This window comes from Palaemon carinicauda, chromosome 4 (assembly GCF_036898095.1).
Source record: "Palaemon carinicauda isolate YSFRI2023 chromosome 4, ASM3689809v2, whole genome shotgun sequence".
NCBI lineage: Eukaryota > Metazoa > Arthropoda > Malacostraca > Decapoda > Palaemonidae > Palaemon > Palaemon carinicauda.
The window spans coordinates 28,302,693-28,329,280 of record NC_090728.1 but is presented as its reverse complement, the minus strand read 5'-3'; the positions used below and the strand labels follow the sequence as shown (position 1 = coordinate 28,329,280).

The following is a 26,588-nucleotide window of genomic DNA, read 5'->3' as shown; positions in this document are numbered from 1 at the left end:
TGAGCTCACTGCCATCAGAAACATGATTCAATGGAGAGATATTAGGATCCAGCTTAACAGCTTAGTCTTCTGCCTTGCAATCTAGTTGTTTAAAAGGCTAGCTAGGATTGTGGAAATGTGAAGGTTGCGCAGCAGAAGGGACTAAAGTTAGAAAAGAATTTAAAACTACGAGAGAATCTCAAATCTGTAATTTGCTGTGCACCATCAGAACCCTCAATGAATGGAACACCAGAACCACGAGACCCAACTTATGAGGTCATGTAAGGATGTGAAATAGGACAGTTAGGTCAAAAGTACTTCTTTCAATTGAACTCACTAGGCTTTTGAGACTTTATAAAAAAAAAAAGATAGACAAATTAGGAGCTTTTGAGTCTTATCAATATCAAAACTTAATCCAACTAGTGCTGTATTCGAGTCTGGTGTTGGCATGTCCTTATCGTCATCATCCCCGCTGTAAATCTTAAGAAAAACTCTTAATATGCCCATTTCATTTTGCAACTGCTGATCAAATAGACCAAATGTAGTTCTCGAAAGTATATTTACAATCAAGAATCACACCTAAAATTTTAAAGGAATCATAAATAGTTAAAGAAACATTATTAATGCAGATCTGAATGCTGAGGAGCCACTGTCCTCAACCTACTTACAATAATACTTTGAGTTTTGTTAGGGTTCAACTTCATGCCTCATAACTTGCACCATGCATTAATTTTAGCAAGCTCTCTATTAAGGGATTCAGCTACCCCAGGAATTGAGGCAAAGAGAGTAACATCATCTGCATATGCAACAAGCTTGATTTTTAGGCTAAACCACATATCATGTGTATATAGTAAGAAAAGTAATGGGCCAAGAACAATACCCTGAGGAACATCAGATATCACATTCCTATATTCACTATGGTGCCCATCAACAACAACTCTTTGCAATATATTACTTGAAAATTTAATAATGATGCTAAGAAAAGACCCACCCACCAGCAACTGTTTAAATTTGAAGACAAGGGCCTCATGATTAACAAGATCAATGGGAGCACTAAAATCAAAGACAATCATAAAAACTTCCTGCCCACAATCAAGGGATTTCTGTACAGCATTGGAGATTGTAAGCTGGGGATCACATACTACAAGAGAGAAAGAGACATGTATTATAAATTTAGTTCTTGAGAGAAATACTCGTAATTGAGATAATAATTGAAAAAATAAGGAATAAAATAAAAAAAAAGAATAAGCCTTGTTGTCTATCATATACAGCTTTCAGGGTTATAAATGTGATCAGTGTTACCGATATTGAAGAAATTTCTAAGCTCTGTGAAATGCAAGAAAATGATGTAGGAATTCAGAAATTTATACCAAAATACAGTAAGGAGATTTATATGAATTGAGACATTTTCAGGTAAATATTTATGGTAAGGCAATAATTTGGTGTGATCTTATGTATAATTTCATGATGGAATTTGATCAAACAGCGTTTCTCAACAACTTGTATGGCTGGTGTCTCGGGTGGCATATTTGGTAGAAGTCAGAGGGGGAGAGCCAGGTGATGGGGATAGCCAGTGGAGGGGGACACAGCTACGACTCATTTTAGAGAATGCTTCCTGTGTGATTTGATCGCGTATGCCACCATAGAAATAAACTAAAATGGCCCTTACATAATTGCAAATAAAGACTAAAATCACAAATGTCTCGGTGGTGGGGCGAGATCTGATGATAGCGACGTCTCTAAGATGGGGGGTGTAGGGGGTGGGGGTGTGGGGTCAGGTGGTTAGAATAATGTCTCAGATAGGGAATGTCACCATTAACTAAAGAGTGGTGTGATTATGCATATTAACATAAAAACACACTAAAATAGTCCTTACACAATCAGGAATAAAAACTAGAATCCCAAAGGCTTCGTTTAATGGAATATCCTTAGGTGGGATAAAAACCATACGTTGTACTCTTTGGTAAGATAAAAGAATATTAATTTTCATATGATTTATATTTGTAAATGACGTATCTGGTACTTTACACACTAATGTACCCAACATGTTTTGACGTTAAGCATAAGTCATCGCTGTGAAGGGGTTAAATCTTTTATTAGGGCATAAATAGCAATAAGATCACACAAAGATTGCAGATGTAGTTCTTCCTCATTTTCCTGTTCTGCAGGAGAATCCGAGTAAATATCAGCTGATTTCTAAATTGTCTACTTCTTGAAAAGGGGGTAGAAGTAGGAATAAGTAGATTTGTATTAGATTTGTATTTATTAATGCCCAGTTAAGAAAAAGTGAGATGAGCTAGTGGCCAAACTTGCCAGCAAATGGTGATTACTGTTGTCAGAAACAATGAAAACGATCAAAATTAGTTAAAATTTTCAGAATTTAAGGGAATCATATGATCTGACACTCCATCCAAATAAGCAATATAAGACTTTTCACTACTATTAGGGTAAAACACGCTTACTTTAGCTAGCAGAGGGGATATTAGGATCAGACCAACCTGCTCAGTCTTCTGCCTCATAATCTAGTTTTGTGGAAGCAAGGGTTTAGCAGCAGAAGGAACTAAAAGTATGTAAACATTTTGAGGGTTTCAAACTTGTAGAACACAGAGTATGTTCAAAACCCCTACTGAATGAAACACTATTAATTTATAATGACTATGTTTAAACAAAAGGAAGGAGTGATGTCCAGAGGTTATTAAGCTTATCGCTATAAAAAAAAGCCTGAATTTTTGTTGTCTATAGGTGGCGGTGTGTCAATATTGTCATCATCCCGCTACAATCAACTAGTCTAGTTACCCCGCCTTGCTAGAACTGTAGACAATCATTTAAATATATTTTCCCATTAGTGATTCCAAGATGCACTCTTCACAACAATAATTAAATCAGAGAATTGACCCAGACACGATACATGGGAATGTGGAAGATGATCTAAGAAATAATTCCCGTACACATGCCAAGCAATAATTGTACACTAAAACAGGGGAAGACATCTTAAACAAAGCAGACAACCTGAGCGTGTCCAATCCCTGCCAGATCAACAAAGGAACTGAAAGCTATATTTCCCAAGGCAACAATTTAGGCTTCTTACACTAGGCCAGAGATTTCTTTTCCTTTGTTAGGGTTACGTATTGTTGAAGTCAAAGAAAATATGAAAAATTTCAAAAATCTTAAGGGTAAGTAACGATTAAACCAGGCTTCTGGAATAGAAGTAATATAAACATCAGGAGAGATTCATAGAAATAATTACGGAAGAGATGATGTGGTAGTCACAAAATGATATACTGTAGTTACAAGGTTACCTCCATATCGTTACCAGTGCAATACAATCTTGTTGATTTCGGGCAAGGGAAACAATAAAATCAACTAAAAATCGAAGTTCTGAAACATTCATGGCAAGAGGCTTCAAGTAATTTGATAAGGCAGGCAAAAAGCATTCAAGAAGATTCTTAAGATTGCAATTCAATTGAACCTGTCACACATTCTTTTGTCATTGAACTGGAATCCTCTGATTATTGCTAAAATATTTATATGTACATTATATCTGTATTTGTGTAATATTGTACATGTTAATATATCAGTACAGTATCATTTCTAATGCATCATCAGAGAACCAAAATTTTTAGTACAGAGCTTTTAATTATTTATCCAGAAAAATATGAGAGAGAGAGAGAGAGAGAGAGAGAGAGAGAGAGAGAGAGAGAGAGAGAGAGAGAGAGAGAGAGAGAGAGAGAGAGAGAGAGAGAGAGAGAGAGAGAGAGAGAGAGAGAGAGAGAGAGAGCGTTAAAATTATCAAACTGACATTCAAGAAGTTAAGATTATAATGAAATTATCGAGGATGATTGACTAGGAGACCTAACTAAACTAACCTGGTTGTTTTGTTTTACAAAGATTGGCAACATTTGTGACAAATTCCTTTAGGTAATATTTGACTTCATGCTTTAAATGTGAGGCAACATGATAAAAATAATTTGATTTATATTAGAGAATCCATCTTTTGAATTCTACAATTGACCAAAGGGTTTTATTATAATACAACCCATTCAAGATATTTTGGACCCTTGCCAGTATACTGTGCAAGAGAATTATTTGCCAATTTACCCTTACGCCTGCCTTTGAAAATACACAATAAAGAGGATAAAAACAATTCCTACAAATAAATTTCAGACCTGAAATTCATTTCATAGTTTTGCAATTTTCATCCTTTTTAACAAGACATTTTTAACAATCATGAAAAATGATATTTTAATTATAAAATAAATTTTTGAATATACTTACCCGGTGAATATATAATAGCTGCAACTCTGCGGCTCGACAGAAAACACACTCAAAAAAACTCGCGAGCGATCGCTACGAAGGTTGCGGGTGTGCCCACCAGCGCCAACTGTCGGCCAGATACCACTCTTGTATGTAAACAAAACCTTCAATTCTTCTCGTCCCGCTGCGTCTCTATTGGGGAGGAAGGGAGGGTCATTTAATTTATATATTCACCGGGTAAGTATATTCAAAAATTTATTTTATAATTAAAATATCATTTTTAAATATTTAACTTAGCCGGTGAATATATAATAGCTGATTCACACCCAAGGAGGTGGGTAGAGACCAGAGTTAATTATGTTTACAGCGTATAAGCTAAGAGTTTTTTCATTTTGACAGTTATCAATATAACAAAACCAAAATATATAGGTACCTGGTAAGGAAGTTGACTTAGACGATTACTCTGCCTTGTAAGTCTGTCTTCCTCACGGAGCCCAGCGATCCTCTTAGGATGCTGACAGACTCCCAGGAGCTGAAGTATCAAGGGTTGCAACCCATACAACAGGACCTCATCAAACCCCTAATCTGGGCGCTCTCAAGAAATGACTTTGACCACCCGCCAAATCAACCAGGATGCGAAAGGCTTCTTAGCCTTCCGAACAACCCATAAAACAATATTAAAAACATTTCAAGAGACAGATTAAAAGGATATTGGAGTTAGGGAAGTGTAGTGGTAGAACCCTCACCCACTACTGCACTCGCTGCAACGAATGGACCCAGTGTGTAGCAGTCCTCGTAAAGAGTCTGGACATCTTTTAAGTAAAATGACGCGAACACTGACTTGCTTCTCCAAAAAGTCGCGTCCATAATACTTTGCAGAGATTTATTTTGCTTGAAGGCCACGGAGGTTGCTATATCTCTAACTTCGTGCGTCTTAACCTTAAGCAAACATCGGTCTTTCTCATTCAAGTGAGAATGAGCTTCTCGTATTAAAAAAATCTGATAAAATATGACAAAGCATTCTTTGACATAGGCAATGAAGGTTTCTTAACTGAGCACCATAATGCCTCAGATTTCCCTCGTAATGACTTAGTACGAGCTAAATCGAACTTAAGAGCTCTAACAGGACATAATACTCTTTCCAGTTCGTTGCCTACGATCTCTGATAAGCAAGGAATATCAAAAGATTTAGGCCAAGGACGAGAAGGCAGTTCATTTTTGGCCAGGAAATCAAGTTGAAGTGAACAAGTAGCTTTTTTCTGTAGAAAAGCCGATGTTCTTACTGAAGGCATGAAGTTCATTGACCCTTTTAGCCGAAGCCAAGCACACTAGGAAAAGTGTCTTGAGGGTGAGATCCTTCAGGGAGGCTGAATGTAATGGCTCAAACCTGTCTGACATGAGGAACCTTAGGACCACGTCTAAGTTCCATCCAGGAGTTGCCAAACGACGTTCCTTAGAGGTCTCGAAAGACTTAAGGAGATCTTGGAGATCTTTATTGTTGGAAAGATCTAAGCCTCTATGTCGAAAGACCGAAGCCAACATGCTCCTGTAGCCCTTAATCGTGGGAGCTGAAAGGGAGTGAACCTTTCTCAGATGTAAAAGAAAATCTGCGATTTGGGCTACAGAGATACTGGACGAGGACACAGATGCTGACTTGCACCAGTCTCGAAAGACTTCCCACTTCGACTGGTACACTCTAATGGTAGAAGCTCTCCTAGCTCTTGCAATCGCACTGGCTGCCTCCTTCGAAAAGCCTCTAGCTCTTGAGAGTCTTTCGATAGTCTGAAGGAAGTCAGACGAAGAGCGGGGAGGCTTTGATGGACATTCTTTACGTGGGGCTGACGTAACAGATCTACCGTTAGAGGAAGACTTCTTGGAAAGTCTACCAGCCATTGAAGTACCTCGGTGCACCACTCTCTCGCGGGCCAGAGGGTAGCAACCAACGTCAACCTTGTCCCTTCGTGAGAGGCGAACTTCTGCAGTACCTTGTTGACTATCTTGAATGGTGGGAATGCATATAAGTCCAGAAAAGACCAATCCAGTAGAAACGCGTCTATGTAGATTGCTTCTGTATCTAGGACTGGAGAGCAATAGATTGGTAACCTTTTGGTCAACGAGGAGGCAAAGAGGTCTATGGTGGGTTGACCCCAAGTAGCCCAAAGACTCTTGCCCACGTCATTGTGGAGGGTCCATTCCGTGGGTATCACCTGACCCCTCCGACTGAGACAGTCTGCCAAGACGTTCAAGTCCCCCTGGATGAATCTCGTCAACAGGGAGAATTCTTGACCATAAGAGAAGGTCCCTTGCGATCTCGAGCAGCGTGAAGGAGTGTGTGCCTCCTTGCTTGGAGATGTACGCCAAAGTTGTGGTGTTGTCTGAGTTGCCTCTACCACTAAGTTTCGAAGAAGCCTTCTAATATCATCAAGGCCAAGTGGACTGCTAATAGCTCCTTGCCGTTGATGTGCATGCTCTTCTGACTTGAGGTCCACAGATCCGAGCATTCCTGACCGTCCAGGGTCGCACCCCAACCCAAATCCGACGCGTCTGAGGACAACACGTGGTTTGGGTTCTTGACTGCTAGGGATAGTCCCTCTCTCAGACTGATATTGCTGTCCCACCATTTCAGGCATGCCTTTACTTGTTCGGAGACTGGGAATGATACCGTCTCTAATGTCTTGTCCTAGTTCCAGTGAAAGGCTAGATGGAACCGGAGAAGCAGAAGGTGTAGTCTCCCTTGTGAGACAAACTGCTCCAGGGATGAGAGAGTCCCTACGAGACTGTTCCAACTCCTGACTGAATAAACGTTTCGTTTCAGCATTAGTTGGACTTCGAGCAGGGCTTGAATGCGAATCTCCATCCCCAAATATAGAATAATCTGGGATGGGATCAGTTGGGACTTTTAGGTTGACCAAAAGTCCCAACTTCCTGGCCAGACTCAACGTCCAATGTAGATCCTGCAGACAGTGAAGACTGGACGATGCTCTGAGAAGCCAGTCGTCCAAGTACAGGGAGGCTCGGATCCCCGATAGATGGAGGGATTTTGCCACATTCCTCATGAGCCTCGTAAACACGAGAGGCGCAGGACTGAGGCCAAAGCACAGGGCTCGAAACTGGTACCCCACATTCCTGTAAACAAACCTCAGAAACGGTTGGGAATCCGGGTGTATAGGAATGTGGAAGTATGCCTCCTGAAGGTCGAGAGAGACCATCCAGTCGCCTTCCATAAATGCTGTCAAGGCAGCCTGGTAGACTTCATCGTGAAGTTTGTCTTGACAATGAACACATTGAGCGCACTTGCCTCTTACGTACTCCTGCAGTGAACATGACTGCCAAATCATGGAGCCATCCCTGAGGGACTTGTTCCTGCAGAGAACGTGGCTGTCAGATCATTGGAGCCATCCCTGAAAGCCTTGTTTATGCATGACATAATTGTACAGCAAAACTTCAAAGGCTCGAAAACAGCTGTGAAGTCGACCTGTAAAATCTTGGAGCGTCTCATGGCCAGGCGCCAGGGAGAGTCTATGAGGTTTGAGAAGTCTATCTGGGCAGAGGCAGGAACTCCCAAGCCGAGAACTTCTCTCGTGTCATATCAGACTCTCGCTCTATAAGCCAGTTTAAAAGAAGGGAAAGCAAAGGCTGTCTCCCCCAAACTCCTCCTGGTGATAAACCAGTCGCCTAGCAAACGTAAAGCTCTCTTAGAAGAGCGAGAGAGCACTAGCTTATAAAACAACGGCTTCGAAGTAGCTAGGCCTAGTGTAAGCTCTGACGTTTAGGCGAACGAGGAGCAGCAGTTACAAAAAGATCCGGACAAAGATCCTTAAAAATCAGCATGATTTATTTAAAGTCCATAGAGGGCTAAGCAGCTTTAGGCTCCTCTCCGTCTGACAGAGTCCTCAAGGGAATATCAGTAGGAGGGGGAACAGCAACTTCCTCATCTGAAGGAACCTTGTCCGATAATAGCTGAGTCTCAAGCAAGGGAGAGACCTACCGTGGTGGCAATGCTTTACAAGCAGAGTCCACACGCACTGGTGCATTAGTAGCGGACCAGGACGCAACGTCATGTAACTGCTTGACAGTCTGTGAACTGTCAACAACAACAGGTGCGTGAGGACGCACAGCGTCCACTCGAGACTGCTTTGACCGCCTAGACTGAGCAGTCAAAACAACTCTAGAATGCGGAGGTTGACGCTCAGCGTCAAAACAAGTCAACTCCGATTGTTAGCGAACGTCCTGAACGTCAACAGGAGCATCAGCAAGTGGCCTAACGTCCAAATGTGGCTGAAAATCCACACGAGACAGCATCGAGTGTGGTTCTAAACAACCTGACTGACGTGACTTGGCTACGCCAACGTCAACAGGACGCACAAAGGAACGTTAGGGTGGCTGAAAGCCAGGATCTCGATGAGATAAACGGCTAGGCTCAACGGACTTATCGGCAGAATAGTCTTCCATAAGGGAGGCAAGCTTATTCTGCATGTCTTGCCGTACAACCCATTTAGGATCAACGGGAATGGTTGCGGTAAGAGACGAGGGTAACGTCTGTGACCGCAAAACCTTGCCTACAAAAAGACTCTCGGAGTCTGTGTTACGCTTTTGTTAGGCGGCGAGCAGTCTTCCGATGACTGCATAGGGTCAGAGCTGTCCTAATGGTTAAAACCAGGACGCTGGACCTGTCCTGAAAGGACTGACTTTCGCTTAAAGGGCCTCGAAACCTTGTTCCACGGTTTCTTATGCGAAAAGCCTTCGGATGACGAGGAGAAAATCGTCTCTCTCGCCTTATGGTAGGGGTGATCTTGGTAAGATACACCCGATACCATAGAGGGAACGTCTGTTCGCTGATCAAGGCCTCTCGAACCCATAAGTCGTACGACATTACTTCTCCCCTGGGCTTGGGAGCTTGCAAGAGGTCCCGGACTAGGCGAACGACAGGCACGAACAGACGAACCCTCGGTCGCAACACTGATAACACTTTGCGCAATATCACTTTATCACTACGATTTTCTGTTTTGCACTTATTTCACTGAAATCGAATTTTTTAACAATTCACATTAGGTATGAATAAAACTGATTTCTACCTGAAGCACGCAATTCTACCCTCATCAAAAGGTTGTAATTGCGAAATCAGTCGTATAATGCAAGCACATTAATACCAGCAAAAAACAGTAAACATATTTTAAGATAAAAAAATCAGTGGCTGGGGAAGAGACTAAACACTAGTTCATTCAAAACTACGTTTTCTATCTCTCACCGTACATTGCCTTGGGACGAGAATAAAAAACTAAAAACGTTTTATCCTTTCTCCCCGTACAGAGACTAGGGACGAGAGTAACTCGAGAACAACGTTACCCGCTTGGGACGAGATAAAGATCGGAACGTTTTCTCTCCTCTCTCTCCCTCCGTCTCTATCTCTCTCTCTCTCTCTCTCTTGATTTCGCACCTAAGAGAAGAGCCCACTTACGTTTCGTCAAAAAAACAGGTTATTTGACCAAAGGAAAAAACTGAAAAGTTTTTCAATCAAAAAGTTCCTTTAAAATAGAATTTAAAACATTTAAGCTTTGAAAGAAGAATGAAAAAAACGTCAGAATCGATTTACTCTTTCTGCAAAGTGAAACCGTGATAATCTCTCTCTCTATCGTAACGATAGAGCGCAAACTGCGTAGCATAAATAAACTAAACGTTAGTTCATCTTTGAAACAGTACGAAGACTATTCAAAGAAAATCTATTAAAAAAAATTCATTTAATAAGTTTTAAATCATTAGCTCTTTAAAAGCTATTTACGATTGAAAGGGCTCAACGTTGTTTAACTTCAGTTTCCAAGTTAGGACCGCCTACTCTCAGGAAAGGTCGCATATAAACAAATCATTAAACTTTATTTTGATGTTTATTATAAATGGAAAGCTAATCGAAGAGGCCTAATAAAGGCGGTTGAGATATAAAATATATAGAGGAAAATCTATAATTAATTTATAACGTGATAAGATAAATGCTAAAAGCCTAAACACACTTCCGTACTGAGGGAAGGGTCGGCCATTTAAAAGTCAAGGAAAGTCCAAAAAACAATCCAAAGTCATCAAAAATTAAATCTATCCAAAAACGAGTTCAAGATTTAAGTTGAAGATAAAACACCTGTATTGCGAAAGCTCAAACCAAAATGAAGTACTTCACCAAATATGTTAAGAAAACTCCAGGTTCTACAGCGAGTATGAATACGTCTTGTCGTCAACGTCGACAGAGAAGAATTGAAGGTTTTGTTTACATACAAGAGTGGTATCTGGCCGACAGTTGGCGCTGGTGGGCACACCCGCAACCTTCATAGCGATCGCTCGCGAGTTTTTTTGAGTGTGTTTTCTGTCGAGCCGCAGAGTTGCAGCTATTATATATTCACCGGCTAAGTTAAATATTTAAAAAATCACATACTATCAAGCTTGAAAATCTTAAATACAAATGTTTTTTTATCTAGTCTTCCATCATCTCTCAATCTAGATAATTTCTGAAGTTTATAGTATAGAGCATTACCTTCAATTTTGGCTAAATTTTTACGAGGGATTTGTTTTAAAGGTAATTTTTCTGCTGGCATCCTTAAACCTGATTTATGAAGCTGTTGGAGTTCAGCAAACGGTGAATTCGGCTGGGCAGTAGCTGCAGCTAAAGAGCAACAAAAAAGAACTGTGAAATATGATGCTTTAGCTTAATTCAGTGCAGTATTTATAATACAGTACATAAATCTGCTACATAAAGTTTATTCACTAGACCAAGCTACATCTAAGTACTGATAATAAACTGCCAAACTGACATAAAGTCCTATTTTTATCAACACATAATATTGTCTTGGATACTGAAACAAGAATTATTCCATACTGGATATGTACTAATAAATTTATATATTTCTTGGTACTAATAATGTGATTTAAGATACTCTCATCAATAAATCCTAAATGTAGTACTCTAAATTTATAATGAAATAACAAAAAGACAGTAATCTCTATGTAATTGTTACACAAGATTTCCACGTACTTCTATATCTTTCAGCTAGATGCCACACACGACTGTTGGCTCCTTCCATCCTTTCACAAGTAGCCTGGCTCTGGTTTTCTGGTACTGTTGGTGCCCTAAGAGGTTTGTCCACATAGAGCTTTGGCAATGGAAAACTTTCATCATCAAGGTGGCCATTGGTCATTGCAGCATTACCCTATATATTGTAAAAACAAGATAAAAAATAAAATTTTCATACAAAACTATAATTCCAATCAATTTTTGAGATGTAATCTTAAAATTAATTTGAAAAGAAAAGAAGTTAAATTTCTACATATAATGTAAGCTAAGTAAAAATAAGTAAGATAGACTAGTTTTAATATTATTTTTCATGTAATATACGTTGATAATCTAGTGTGATTTCCAAGCAAAGATAAGCAACCTAGCCTCAGCCTCACTTACAATAGTTCAGCGTTCTTTTGCATCATATATAAATATCTGTCAAGCTGTAAAATGACAAATTTGGAAGTCATTTGTATTTTTCTGTACTATATAAACCTTAAGTTCTTTGCATAGAAGATATGATTTAGCGATAAGGTGGTTTAGCCATGAAAACTTTTACACAGTGTCAATGATCCTCCGCTAGTTAGAGTGGTTATACCAACCAGCCTGCTTACACATTTACCTCACATATTCACCCAGTGACTACCCTCACTTTTGACTGCAGACTTCTAGGGGGAAGGTGATAGAGGGACAAGTGTGTGTAAAGAACTCCAGGTTTGTATAGTTCGGAAAATTACAAATTACTGTACAGTACTTCCAAGTTTGTTACAGTATTGTTCGCCACAAATACAAATCTTCATTCTTTATATAGGAGACTCCCTTTAAGGCGAGTGGAAGTCCAAATCCAACTGGCTGGAAACTTTTCCCTCAGATACCAATCGGAGCTTAACAGAGCCTGGGAAGAGTATCCTAAAACCTTGTGAACCCTCAGACTGTCAATGTCCAAAAGCTGACGGCCTGTGCAACCATGACAAGTGAGTAGAAACTTGCACTGTGACTTAATCAAGTACGTATAAGGAATGGAATGACACACCTACACTAAACGAGAACATAACCCAACTTCTCCTCACAAGGAGTTTGGGGACATAACTAATATACACATATAAAATCCAGACCACAAAATTGTGATCTACAAGAGGACTGGAAGTTAGTAAAGGAAAATTTTGTTGGGATTGCAAGTGATGTGTGTGGCAAGAGGATCATTGGAGGCAGCATGAGGAAGGGTAGTGAATGGTGGAATGAAGGAATGAAGATGTAAGTAGAAGAGAAAATGAGGGCATTTGAAGAATGGCTGCAGAGTAATAGTCTAGAGAAGTATGAAAGATATAGAGATAAATGTGGAGGCAAAACGTAAGGTAACTGAGACAAAGAGGGCGGCTGACTGGAGGTGGGGTCAGGGATTGGGTTGTTCGTTTGAAGAAAATAAGAGGTTTTGGCAAGAAGTGAAGAGAGTAAGAAGGGGTGAATCGAGAAGTGAAGACAGTAAAAGATGAAAATGGAAGGTTGTTGAAAGGAGAGGAGGCAAGGAAAAGGTGGGCTGAATATTTTGAAAGGTTGAGGAATGCTGAGGATAATAGGAAAACAGATACAATTGCTGTTGCAGGTGTTGAAGTCCCAGTGATGGGAAATGAGAATAAGAGAGAAACTACAAGAGAGGAAGTGAAGAGAGCACTAGATGAAAGGAAAGAAGGAAAAGCACCTGGTATGGATGGCGTGAGGTCTGAGATGTTAGAGGAATGGGGTGTGACTGTGCTTGAATAATTGGTGAGATTGTTTAATATACATTTCATGTTGTCAATGGTACCAGTGGACTGGGTGTGTGCATGTATTGTTCCATCAAAAAAGGTAAAGATGTCCATGAGTGTTGTAATTCAAAGGATATTAGTTTGCTGAGTGGGTTGAAAAGTGTCAGGTAGAGTGCTAATCAATAGGATTAAGGATAAAAGAGGATGCAATCTTAGAAGTGCAGGGTGGTTTTAGAAGAGATAGGGGATGTACGGATCAGATTTTACTGTTGGGCAAATATGCAAAAAATATTTAGTAAAAGGGAAGGAGGTGTACATTGCATTTATGGATCTGGAGAAAGCTTATGATAGAGTTGATATGTAACCAATGTGGAATGTGATGAGGTTATATGGAATTGGTAGAAGGTTGTTGCAAGCTGTGATGTTTATACATACAGTAGGCAGTAAAGGATGTGTTAAGATAGGAAATGAAGTGGTTTTCAGTGAGTGGAGCTGAGACAGGGATGCTTGATGTTGCCATGGTTGTTAAATTTGGTTGTTGATGGCGTTGAGAAAGGGGTGAGTACTCGAGTGCTCGGTTGAGTATTGAAACTGATAGACGAGAGTGATCACGAGTGGGAAGTGAACCAGTTGCTTTTTGCGGATGATACTGTATTGGTTGCAGACTCGAAGGAGAAGCTGGGGCAATTTGTGACAGAGTTTGGGAGGGTATGTGAGAGATGGAAGTTGAGAGTTTATGAGGGTAAAAATATGGTTATGAGATGCACGAGAAGGATGGGTGGTGCTAGGTTGAATGTCATGTTGAATGGAGAGTTACTTGAGGAATTAGATCAGTTTAAGCACTTGGGGTCTGTTGTTGCTGCACATGGTGGAGTGGAAGCAGATGTATGTCAGTGCGTAAATGAAGGATGTAAAGTCTTAATTGCAAGGATAGGAGTGGTAAAGAATGGAGGGCAAGGATGGGAGTGTTAGAAATGAGTGTAATGAGAATTCTGTATGAGAAAGTGATTGTACCAACTGTGATGATGGATAGGAGTTGTGGGGAATGAAAGTGACGGAGAGACAGAAATGGAATGTGTTCAAGATGAAGTGTCTGAGGAGTATGGCTGGTATAACACGATTAGATAGGGTTAGGAAAAAAGTAGTGAGGATGAAAGTGGTTATAAATGTATTGTGGTGGCTTGGAAATGTAGAGAATGAAAAATGCTACAGATACAGTAGTTTCGGGAGGGATCCTCCCAAGGCCTTTTCATAGAAAGGAGGGCGGGTCCATAAGGACGATGTGGCTATCTCACCCAAAAATAGATTTTCCGCTTCGCTCAATATCGGTTTTTTGGGCTCAGGCCATGTCATCCAGATGGAAGGTTACCAGAGCATTAATGTATCTGTGGATTTCCAATTGTGCCTTAACCTAAAGACAATATTTCCTTGGTCGCTCAGACCTTAGAGACATATGACGTTACCGTTATACGTCATTACTTCTAATCATGAACTATGTTAGTGCTTCCTGCCACCTGCAGGGAAGAGTCATACCAGACTCAGGAAAAGTCTCGAGGTTTGCATATCCCATATGAACAAACTTAGCAACAAAAAGCATACAGGTCTCGCTGTATACCCAACCAGTCGATGTTTGTATTCCCAATACAAACAAAGGTTTACATAAGCCACCATAGCATCCAAGGCATACAGGTTTTAGCTGTATACAACAACAGACAAGTTTGAATCCGTGTAGGAACAAGGTATGCATAGGCAGAAAAGGTTTGTATTCATGTAAGAACAAAGTTATTTCAGTTGTTCTCATGTTAATATGCAGATTAAAAGGGAATAAATAAATAATGCTCATACATATCTTTATTTATTTAAATTTGGGGCGAAATAAGACGCAAATACCAATCAATTATTTATTGGTGATCAATAAATAGTAATTCAACATATATTTTATGGTAACACAAAAAATGCTAGTAAATAACAAGAAACAAAAATGCAGAAAGACCAGAAATACTTGTTTCACCTGAAAGGAAACGATAGTTAATGCCACCAAACCGAAAATTCAACAAATTTTTTGATATGCATTTCTGTGAAGGACTGTCTTTTCAGTGTAAAAACACATGGCACAAGAGTTAACTCTATGTTTCTTCACCTTTAGTAACTGAACAGTCCATAGTGCCACCCTGGTGATATTTCACTTAACATGTTGCATTGTAAGGTGTCAACACGTACACCCCATACATAACAGTCCCAAAGAATTCACTGTTCCTCGCAGCGCTAAGCGACAGGTTTTAGCACACTACCTGCCGCCACCACATACCTTTTCAATTCTTGCACTTGCTTCGCGTAGTGTTTAAAAAACACTCTGGATGACTTCCATCCAGTATACGAGTGAAGACACTCGAAATCCATGTATTGGAAGAAGTTCAACGACGAAGCAATTTTTCTAGGATCGTGACCTGCTGGTGTACTGTCAGGATCCCCTCTGCGAATGAAGTAGGTGATCTTCGCCCTTGGTTGTTTTAGGGACAAGTTTGAGCCCGATGTTTCTCCTTTAAAGAGCTGTCCTCCCCTGAAGTCTGAAGTTCTACGATTGATTGATTGATTTAAAGTTTTCAGGCATCCTGACATCTAAGGTCATTGACGCCGGTAACATTTAATTTATGTATACAAAAATAAAAAATAAAATAAAATAAAAAATAAAAGAGTACTGTATTCAATTAAAATCATAAAAGTTGAATGTCATAAAAGTTAAATAGTTTTCAGAAGACCTGCTTCTGAAATTAATCTAAAAATGCCACTTGCATAGGACACATCATTTCCAAGAATCTTGGCAAGGATGAACCTGCCACCCTCACCTCAAGCCTCAAACAAATATCTATTCCTTAAGTTGTTATAATTGGGGCATTCGGTCAACAAATGCCTCTCACTGTTAGAGGTACTAAACAGTCGTCACAATACGTTGAAGTTCTACGAAGATAGACCTTTAGACATTCTACTGGACACAGCAAGACATCTTCCTTCAGAGGGCAGATTCTCTTGGGACCCCACCTTTTGGTAAGTAGCTCGTTCTTGGCGAGAAACGTTGGGTCAGGAAAGAGATTCAGTTCTCCCACTTCTGTGAACTGAATATGGCCCTCATCCCGAGAAAGGGCCACTATTTCACTAACTCTGGCCTCTGAGGCTAGGGCAAACAAGATTATAACTTTTTGAGTCAAATTTTTCAGAGAGCAGTCCTCATTGTCCACTGTTGAGGCAAACTATAGGACCTTATCCACAGACCATGAGATGGGCTTCAGAGGTGCTGCAAGCCTAAGTCTAGCACAGGCCTTAGGGATCTTGTTAAAGATTTCATTGGATAAGTCTACTTGGAAGGCATAAAGCAAAGGTCTTGTCAAGGCAGATTTACACGTTGTTATTGTGTTGGCTGCTAAACCTTGTCCATGAAAGTGAATAAAGAAGGATAAACAGAAATCTGTTGAGATCTCTTTTGGTCTTCTTGCCTTGACAAAAGCAACCCACTTCTTCCAAGACAACTTATATTGCTTTCTGGTATATTTACACTTATATTCTTCTAAGAAGTCTATACTGTCTTTGTAGTCCATGAGCCTGGGGGGTTGGTCGGTACCATTTTGGGGCAGGAAATCTCATAGTGATTAACTGAAAGACCAATGTCTATAGTCTTCAAAAATGTATGATAGCATTCTATATCTCTTTGCCTTCCTTGTGTTATCAACCGTTTTTTATGTATGACATGTGATTTTTTCCGGTGTGACTTACAGGTGATATTTGTCTCCTGCGAGCTAGTCCATTACTATTATTAGGACTTATTATATACCAAAATAAAGGCCAAGTAAAGGACTTCAAAAGAAGCTATCACATATTTTAATATCTTGTACACAGTGTTAGTTAGGAGCATATCTATGTTGAAATTAATGATTTTTTTTTTCAATGTAACTGGTAAATTTTCCGTATAGAAATAATATCATGTCTGGTATTTGTGATTCAACTTAACATTCATATTCTTTGTTTCAAGGGCTTTCTTTTGATACCAATATGTGATCCATAGCTATTATACTAAGAAAGTTATTGGATGTTAAAATAACAACTATCACGCTCCTGAATCATTCATTTACTGTATATAACAGAAATAAAAAATAACGCATATAGTTTCTCCTCTTTTAGATTACTTATGCTGATGGCAGATGCAGCTGATAGTCCTGGAGAACAGTAGGTCTACTTTGTCAAGATGGACTCTACGAAAGAAGAATGCATTATCCACATTGAAACTTATGATAATGACCCAACAACACTGGTAACACCTAAGGACTATGATTCATGGTTGGTGCTTCTTGATGCAGCCCGAGTGAGGAATCATAAACCAATTCTCCAAATTGCAAAAAGTCTACATGAGCAAGAGATGCCCAACATTGGTTACCACAGATAATGTTGAAGCCGATTTACACTAAAAAGAGATCTGAAAAACTTTAAATGAAAATCAGCTGAAAATTCAGAAGACCATCCAGGTAGCAGTGGAGCAGCAAAGAGACATAAGAGAACACCATCTACATCCTGAGTATACCAGCCTGAGTGTATATTTTGTGGAAAAGTTAAGTGTTTGAAAGGAACATCCACTCGTGAACATCTTATCCTGGCTAGGCAGTTAAGGGTTGATGAGAGGGAAAAACCAGATGACAAGATATTAGCAGCAACGAGTCGAGACATTGTTGCTGCAGAGGCTCATTACCACAACTCTTGCTACAGAAATTATACACGAAAAACAAAAAAGTCTCAAGAATCTAGAACAAGCAAGAATGAGAATGAATATGAAATAGCTTACAACGATGTTGAATCTGAGGCTTATGATGACCCTTTTACATTTATAAGAAATGAAATGTTGCCTGATAAGCTAATTGTTCCTGTAGCCACACTTGCAGTTATAATGGAGAACTTCATGCATTCCAGAGGTTACAGAATGAATGAATCCACCAAGAAACGCATCAAATGGAGACTGGACTCAGAAGTTGGAGACATTATCCACATTTATAAGGATGAAGCATTAAAGTTGTTAGCAATTCCAGACAGCATTACAATGCAAGACATGGTCCTTGAAAACAAAAATCTTTTAAATGAATTGAAATCCACAACCTTTGCCACCAAGAACGAGTAATAAAGATGCGGATGAAGCTGCAGAATCTGCTCGGAATAATAATTTAATCTGGATCATTCTCAGACAATCAAATATGGAAAATAAGAACATCCCAAGTTGGACAGGATTTAACATAAACATGAGAAAGGATATCTCCATCAAAGAAGACATCCTTTGCTACCTTCCCACTATAAACGCCCCTGCAACCGAGCTCACTACAGCTTTTGAAATCCTGAATCAGTCCGAGGCTATCCGAACAGAGTTGCAGCTACCAGTTATTGTCATTGTCGTAGATCAAGCCATTTTTGCAAAATTATCAGAGATTGATTGGAGACAGAGTTAAATATGCCAATGTCACAATTAGGTTGGGAGCATTTCATACCATCTGCAATGCTCTGGCTGTCCTATGCATGAGGTTTATGGATGCTGGTTTACGTGACCTATGTATAGAATCGGGTGTTGTTTCAGAAGGTTCAATTAATGGTGTTCTTGAAGGTAAAATGTACAACTGAGCTGTCAGAATTCATAAACTTGTGTATGAAGCTCTCATGAGATTGATCTGGGAACAGTTTATATCACAATTGGACGAAGATGAACATGTGTACCTGAGAGTTCAAAATACCTTATCCCAGTTAACTAACAAAGACCTAAACCAGAACGATATTGGCGACTTGTAAGTGACTCTAGACTTTAATGACCTCAAAATAATGTGGTCACAGTTTCTTAACCATCTCCGCAAGTCGAATGGTGATCTGGTTGCCTTTTGGATGTCCTCCGTTGACATGGATTAGGACATTATTCTTGGCTTGCTACGTGCATCCCGTGAAGGCAACTGGGAGCTCATCTGCATGCCATCAGATCACTGATTCCCTGGTCATTTTCATATGACAGAACCAACTATGCCAGATACCTCCCTGTGTATTATGCCCAGATGTCAGCCCTAAGTGAGACACATCCAGAAGTGTATGAAGCTTTCAGGGATGGTTGCTTTTCTGTCCAGATGTCAAGCACTAATCCTTTTGACCGTCTTCCAGTAGATCAGGCACTCGAAGTTACAGTGAACAGAGACACTCAAACACCAGGAGGCACAATCAGATTTAGTATGAAGTCAGGGGCAACCAAACGCTATTACATAACTTCTGAGCACAGAAGTGCATTCTTAGGTCAGTTAAGAGACATGGTTCATGAGAATAAATCAGATGCAGTTCATTATGATCTCCAGCACCCAAGATCTGAGAAAGATGAGGAAGCAATTTTGGCAATAGTTAGTGGAATTGAAAGCTAGGTAAACCCATTTTCCAGTCAACAGGACATGATGAGCATCTCAACAGTAAAGACTGCCACTCCAGAAGTTGCTTCAGATTTACTTAATGCTCTAGATGTTGGAGAGAAGTGTTACACCAAGTTTAAGCAAGAAAGACTAGATTTGGATCCCCCTGTTACACAATTCTTTGATATTGTCAAGCTCAATAAACTGAAAACCTTTAGCCACATGTGCAGGAAGAAAGAAGTGAAGGCTCATACTGGAAGAGCAGTGATATTGAAGGCAGACAGGTCATTGTTTGGGAGAATCATTGTAATTTCCCAAAGTCGAAATTTTCAAATAGCAGATATATTGTCCTATCCTCTTGGACCAATGCCATGGGCATTAGCAACCCCTAAGGGTTTGCCAAGGAAGACAAACAAGGCAATCTTCGCTAAAGCATTGTACAAGGATGTCACACCAGAGGTGGAAATGCCCTTAAATTCGGCTTCTGTAATCGATGGCATGATGTTAGTACAAAAGGTGAAAGGGGATGAGAAAACTTTTGGTGACATTGCTCAAACAGTCTTTGCTATGGTAATGAAAGAGGGAGGCTCTAGTCAGAGAATTAACATAGTGTTTGATCAATACCATGAACTATCCATCAAAAACTCAGAAAGAAGTGTTAGAGGAGAACAGCATGGACCAAGTCTTCAAAATATTACACCAAATCAGCCTGTCCGTCAGTGGAGGTCCTTTCTGAATCAGAGTGTCAATAAAACTAACTTTATAACTTTTCTTGTGAATGAGTGGAAGCAGCAACATTACAGAAGCAAGCTACAGCAAAAGGTTATGTTTGTCACAGATGCTGACCAGTGCTTCAAGATAACAAAACATGGAAGTGAGATGGTAACAGATCTATCATGTACTCAAGAAGAAGCCGATGGCCGTCTTCTCGTACATGCTGCACATGCTGTAAAGCAAGGACATCCAACAGTTGTTATCAGCTCCGATGATACGGATGTGCTCATCTTGCTCGTGGCTTTCAAGAATATTATCTGTGGTCATCTGTATCTGAAATGTGGGATTAAGACACGAACAAAGATTTTATCAATTGACAAGGTTACTGCTACACTTAGTGCTGATATTTGCAAAGGACTAGTTGGAATGCATGCTTTCACAGGCTGCGATAGTGAGAGTGCATTTGCTGGCAAAGGAAAAACAAGCTCATTCAAATTAATGACCACAAATAAAGATGTACTTGATGAATTTATGGAACTTGGGAGTGAATGGGACCTTTCTCAAGAACAGATGGAAAGACTTGAAGCAGTTACTTGTCTCATCTGTGCGGCCAAGACACCTTGTGTTCATGTAAATGCTCTTAGATACAATCTCTTGTGTGCAAGGAAAGGCGAGATAGAAAGCCACCAACTGCCTCCTAGCAGAGACTGCTTGAAACAACATGCACAACGTGCCAATTATCAGTCTGCTATATGGAGACGATGTCTACAGCAAAATCCTCACATTCCAAATCCTATAGGCCATGGTTGGAAGCTGGAAAAAGAAGATGGAGGAGACCAGCTAGTTATTAAATGGATGGATGGACAACCTGTTCCTGAGGCTGTGCTTGATCTTTTGTCATGCAAGCAGTGTGCCATGCCAAGATGTGTATGTCTGGCTAATGGACTAAAATGCACCGGGTGTCAGGTGGTGAGGATGATGATAATAATGATGAAACAATGTTGGAAATGGAAGATTTTGAAGACTACTGAACTTAAAATACCCTATCTGGACAATAGTATTAAGTGTATTGGTGGTGTAATTGTTTACATGGTTATAATGTATTACAGTATGTATATATTGGATTTAGTGTTCATAGCTTTTTTAATACAAGTATTGCAATTGGTGTTATATAACACATTTAAATAATTAATTTTAGATTTTAATCTTATTTCTACAGTTGTTATATTCACATTTTATGATATGAATTTGATCTCTAACCCTGTATTCCCATTTTCAACATTTTAGTTTATGCTCATAAAAAACAATATTTAATAGTAGTTGCTTTAAGATTCAATAACTTTCTTAATATAATAGCTATGGATCACATATTGGTATCAAAGGAAAGCTCTTGAAACACAGAATATGAATGTTAAGTTGAATCACAAATACCAGACATGATATTATTTCTATAAGGAAAAATTTCCAGTTACATTGAAAAACAATCATTAATTTCAGCATAAATATGCTCCTAACTAACACTCTGTACAGGATATTAAAATATGTGATAGCTTCTTTTGAAGCCCTTTTCATGGTCTTTATTTTGGTATATAATAAGTCCTAATAATAATAATGGACTAGCTCGCAGGAGACAAAAATCACCTGTAAGTCACGCCGGAAAAAATCACATGTCATATATAAAAAATGGTTGATAACACAAGGAAGGCAAAGAGATATAGAATGCTATCATACATTTTTGAAGACTATAGACATCGGTCTTTCAGTTAATCACTATGAGATTTCCTGCCCCAAAATGGTACCAAGGGCCAAAATTTTGAGACCAGGCTCATGGACTATTGGAGATCCCAAACCTTTTCTTAACTGCTAAGGAGAGAAAATCCTGATGAAGCGAAGACAGTCGATTTCTGTACTGGTTAAGTCAGAACTGGGTCCGGCAGAGGGACCAGCCTCAGCTGCGATTTCAATACTAGAGGGAACCAGTTGCTCATGGGCTACTTGGGAGCCACTAGGGCTGCTGTTCCCTGAAAGGATCTCAGCTTGTTGAGGACCTTCAACAGAAGGTTGGTTGGAGGGAACAGGTAGATCCTGGTCTATCTGTTCCAGTCAAGGGACATGGCGTCCACCGCTTCTGCTAGAGGGTCCTTGTATGGGGCCACATAACAAGGTAGATTCTTCTTGTCGCTCGTCGCGAAGAGGTCAATCTGCAGTTCTGGGACTTGACATGAGATGAAGGAGAATGATCCTGCGTCTAAAGACCATTCTGACTATCGCCGTGAGCCTGGATAGAGCGTCTGCCGTCACATTGCGGAATCCTTGAAGGTGAACTGCTGATAAGTGCCATCTCTTTTTTTCCGCCAAGCGGAAGATGGCCAACATCACTTGGTTGAGTTGGGGTGATCTCGAACCTTGACGATTCAAGCATCTCATTATCACCTCGCTGTCCAGAATCAGTCTTATGTGGACTGAATGGCGAGGGGACAATTTTTTTCAGTGTGAGAAAGACTGCCATGGCCTCCAATATGTTGATGTGGAAGGTCTTGAATAGAGAGGACCAAGTCCCTTGGACTTTCCGTTGGTGAGAGTGACCTCCCCATCCTTCCTTTGATGCGTCCGTGTGGATGATGACTGAAGGTGGAGGTGGTTGCAGAGGCGCCGACCTCTTCAGGTTCTCGGCCTTCGACCATGGCTTAAGAAATGATCGTAGTCAAGTCAGTATTGGTCTTCTTAGATCTCTTCGAGCGTTTCATGCGTATCTTCTCCAGACTCCTGATGCATCCTTTAACTGTGCTCTTAGCACCACGTCTGTCACTGATGCAAACTGAAGGGAGCCCAGCACTCTCTCCTGTTGGCGTCTTGATATCCCGTCGGATTTCAGTAGTCTCTTGACAGATCCCGCTATCTCTCTCCTCTTCTTTTATGGAATGGAGAGGCGGTGTGACTGTAAGTTCCAACGTATTCCAAGCCATTGAAACTCCTGAGGTGGAGATAGTTAAGACTTTTTGACGTTGATCTTGAATCCCAGATGTTCCAGGAACTGGATCACTTTCTTGGATGCTTGCATGCCTTCCGTCTTGGATGCTGCCCACACCAGCAAATCGTCCAGGTAGGCTACCACCTGGACACCTTCTAGCCGTAGTTGTTGAACGACTGCATCTGCAAGCTTTGTAAAGATCCTTGGGGCTATGTTTAGTCGAAAGGGCATGGCTCTGAAGACGTACTTCTTCTTCTGTAGCCTGAATCCTAGGTAGGAGGAAAGTTGGCGATTGATTGGAATGTGCCAATAGGCATCTGCCATGTCAATGGAGACTGTGTACGCCCGTTTTGAAAGCCGGGTCCTTATGTGTTGAAGGGTCAGCATCCTGAACTTGTAGTTTACTATGCACTTATTGAGTGGCGACAAGTCCAGAATGACTCTGAGTTTGTCTGAGTCCTTCTTGGGAACACAAAACAGCCTTCCTTGGAATTTGATGGACTTTGCCCTCCTTATCACCCGTTTGCTCAAGAGTTCTCGGGTATATTCTTCCAGAACAGGGGTGAAGTGTTGGAAGAACTGAGGAAATGATGGTGGAGCTGTCTTCCAGCTCCAACCTAGTCCGTTTTTGATTAGGCTGTGGGCCAAGGGATCAAAGGTCCAGCGATCCCAAAATGATTGGAGTCTTCCTCCTACCGGAAGCATCTCATTGCTTCGGTTGTCCGGAGGACTTGCCTCCTTGACCGCGCCCTCCCCCTACCCCCTCTTCCTCTCGAGGGGCGTCTAGAGGAACCTCTATTTGACCCTCTACCATTAGGGCGAAAGGTAGTGGTCTGCCTCTCATAGGCGGGAATAAAGGCTGGTGACTGGGTCACCACCTGCAGGGATACCATCTGGTGGGTGGGTTGGAGTTGTGCCACCATCTGGGGCACCGGGGTCATGGAAAGTTGTTGTTGTCTGGCGGGGCGAGAGGGCAACCTTGGCCTCTTTGTCTTCCTTTTCGGTTGGGGACCCTCATCCAGGGAAGACTTCCTCTTAGCCGACATACCCCACTTTTGGAGAAGATTCCTGTTCTCCATGGCAGCCTTGTCGACTATTTCCTTGACCACTTCACTCGGGAAGAGATCCTTTCCCCAGATATTGGAAGATATCAACTTCGTAGGTTCGTGCTTCACCGCAGCCGAAGCAAACACGAACTCCCTGCAAGCCTTTCTGGCCCTAACGAAACCATACAGGTCCTTGACCAGTGTTGCCAAGTGTGACTTGGCCACGACTATAAACATGTCTGGGGATCTATGGTCACTTGCCATTGCCTCCAAGGTGGTCTGGAGGGACAGAGATGCGGCAAGCCTTTCCTTTGTCTCTTACTCTCTGCGCAAGAGAAAGTCAGACAACTTAGAGAGGTTTTCACTGAACTGGCGTCTAGCAATATCCGCCTCTAACTTCCCGACTGAGAGGGTAAGATGTATTTCCTTCCAGTCCTTGTGATCTGTAGGCAGAGCTAGGGATATGGGACTACACTCCTCAAGTGTAGGACAAGGTTTCCCAGCTTCTACTGCCTTCATCACTGCCTATTGAACCCTTTTTCCGCAAAGGGAAAGGCCAGTGTAGCTGGACCAAGAAAGAAAGGGTGTTTCTTACTCAGGGCTGGCACTTTAGAGTTAATCAAGCCCCTGTATTTCAAACTGCTAGCCATTAAAGCCTGAGCTTTTCCATGGTCAAGAACTATGACCTCTTTCGGCTCTGTCTCCTCTTTAGACACGGGTTCCGCCTTCAGACGGACGAAGCAGTCTGGATTAGACTCATAGCTGGGCCAAAAGTCGATATCTTCGATGAGGACGGCTCCCAGCTTCTCTGAAATAAATATTTTCCCGTATGTGATCGGCATGTACTCTGCATGCCTCCACGGGTTTACCTCAGAACATGATGGAAGATCCTTCACGTTGAGTCTCCTGTAAGACCCATGGGACGCTGCGAGCTGATGTATCTCCTCCCTCAATGCAGCTTCCCTTTCTTCACTCTGCTTCTGAAATCTCTCCATCATTGGCATGAGGGTAGACAGGGTTTTCCCCGTTTCATCAGATGGAGGAGCAGAGGACGTAGAGGGCACTGGTTCTGGGGATGGAACCGACGAAACGGACAAAGATTCGACTTAATCCTCTTCGGTTTCAGGAGCCAAGGTAGACTCCTCTTCCTGACTTCCCGCAAGAAGTTCCTTCTCGGTGTCTTCTGACACCTCTGACATCCTCTCATCTAGATGGATGTCCTTCATCGCATCCGAGACATCCGTATCTACGGAAATCTGGACGCAAGGGATCTCAGGGTGAGGCTGTGGTATAACGGCATCCGCAGATGCCTTAGAGAACAGATAGGCCCGCATCCGCTCATTCGGAAGGTGAGGCCCCGTGGCGTTCTTCTGGAAGCTACGGACCCATCTACGCAGCTTACTCCGTGCTGCATCCCTTGACTCCGTTGTCTTGGGGTCATCAAAGGCCTCAGTAACCAAGGCTTTGCATACATTACAAACATGGGGGTCCCAATACTTCAGATTTCCCTTAGTGATGGAACAGAGGGAGTGCGGCCTGCACTCCTCGTGGCCGGAGAAGTACTTGCTCCTGACGTTGCAGAAGACTCGGCGGCACTTAGGGTGGTCCTCCTGTAAAGAGAGGAAAACAAAATGAGTATATGGTAGTTCATCTCACTTGATAAACTATATAAATATTATTAACAATATTTTTTTGCATTTATTGCATATAGCTTAGGATAGGTAAGCTAGAAATGAATTAGGAAAGACACATACATGTGTTTCCTGTCCAGCCAATTGTTGTGACCGCCCTCAAAATTAAAGCCTAGGGTTATCCTATTCAGGAGGCCCATTGGGAGAGTTCTACCCTATAAAGATAGATAAGTGTAACTCAACACTGACTTCCCAAAGGTTTAATAATGAGGGTCCTTTGTAACTGATCATCTATCAGTGTATGGAAAGAAGTTTCCTTTCCTTGAATAGTATGGTCTCAACAATAGATTGCACATAGACACACCATTATGTTGGAAATTTAACTACTATATACTTGATACTATAGTTTTCTGTTTGCAATATGATCTATACTGCAAATATACTGGCTACTGTAGAGTCATATACTGTAGTTCTAGCCGGTATGATGCCGGCAAGGCTAGCACCTAGAGCACAGTTCAGCCGGCGCATTGCCGGCTGGGATGGCGGCCGGCAGCCTGCCGGTTTCCAGCAGATTGCCGGCCGCCGGCAGGTCGCCGGCTGTCGGCGCACTAGTCCAGCCGGCGTCTTATCGGTCAGGGTAGTGGCCGGCAGTCTGAACCCGGCCAACCTCTGCCAACCAAGTCAGTTGTGCCGGTGGTTTGTTGGCTGCCGGCGCACAAGTCCAGCCAGCATCTTGCCGGCTAGGATAGTGGCTGGCAGCTGCCGGTTAGGTTAGTACCCACCGGCACTAGCCGATAGCGAGAGA

The 26,588-nt window shown here is 41.3% G+C and overlaps 1 protein-coding gene across 1 annotated transcript in view; it reads right to left on the bottom strand.

Annotated features, from left to right (window-relative positions):
- The window catches only part of LOC137639847 (gamma-tubulin complex component 3 homolog), a 166,309-nt gene that overhangs the window by 95,733 nt on the left and 43,988 nt on the right, over positions 1-26,588 (bottom strand). The window contains exons 4-5 of the mRNA XM_068372104.1: positions 11,249-11,423; positions 10,751-10,879 (exon numbers count right to left, since the gene is read on the bottom strand). Coding sequence (XP_068228205.1) covers positions 10,751-10,879; positions 11,249-11,423 — 304 coding nt within the window. The remainder of the gene's footprint in view (positions 1-10,750; positions 10,880-11,248; positions 11,424-26,588) is intronic.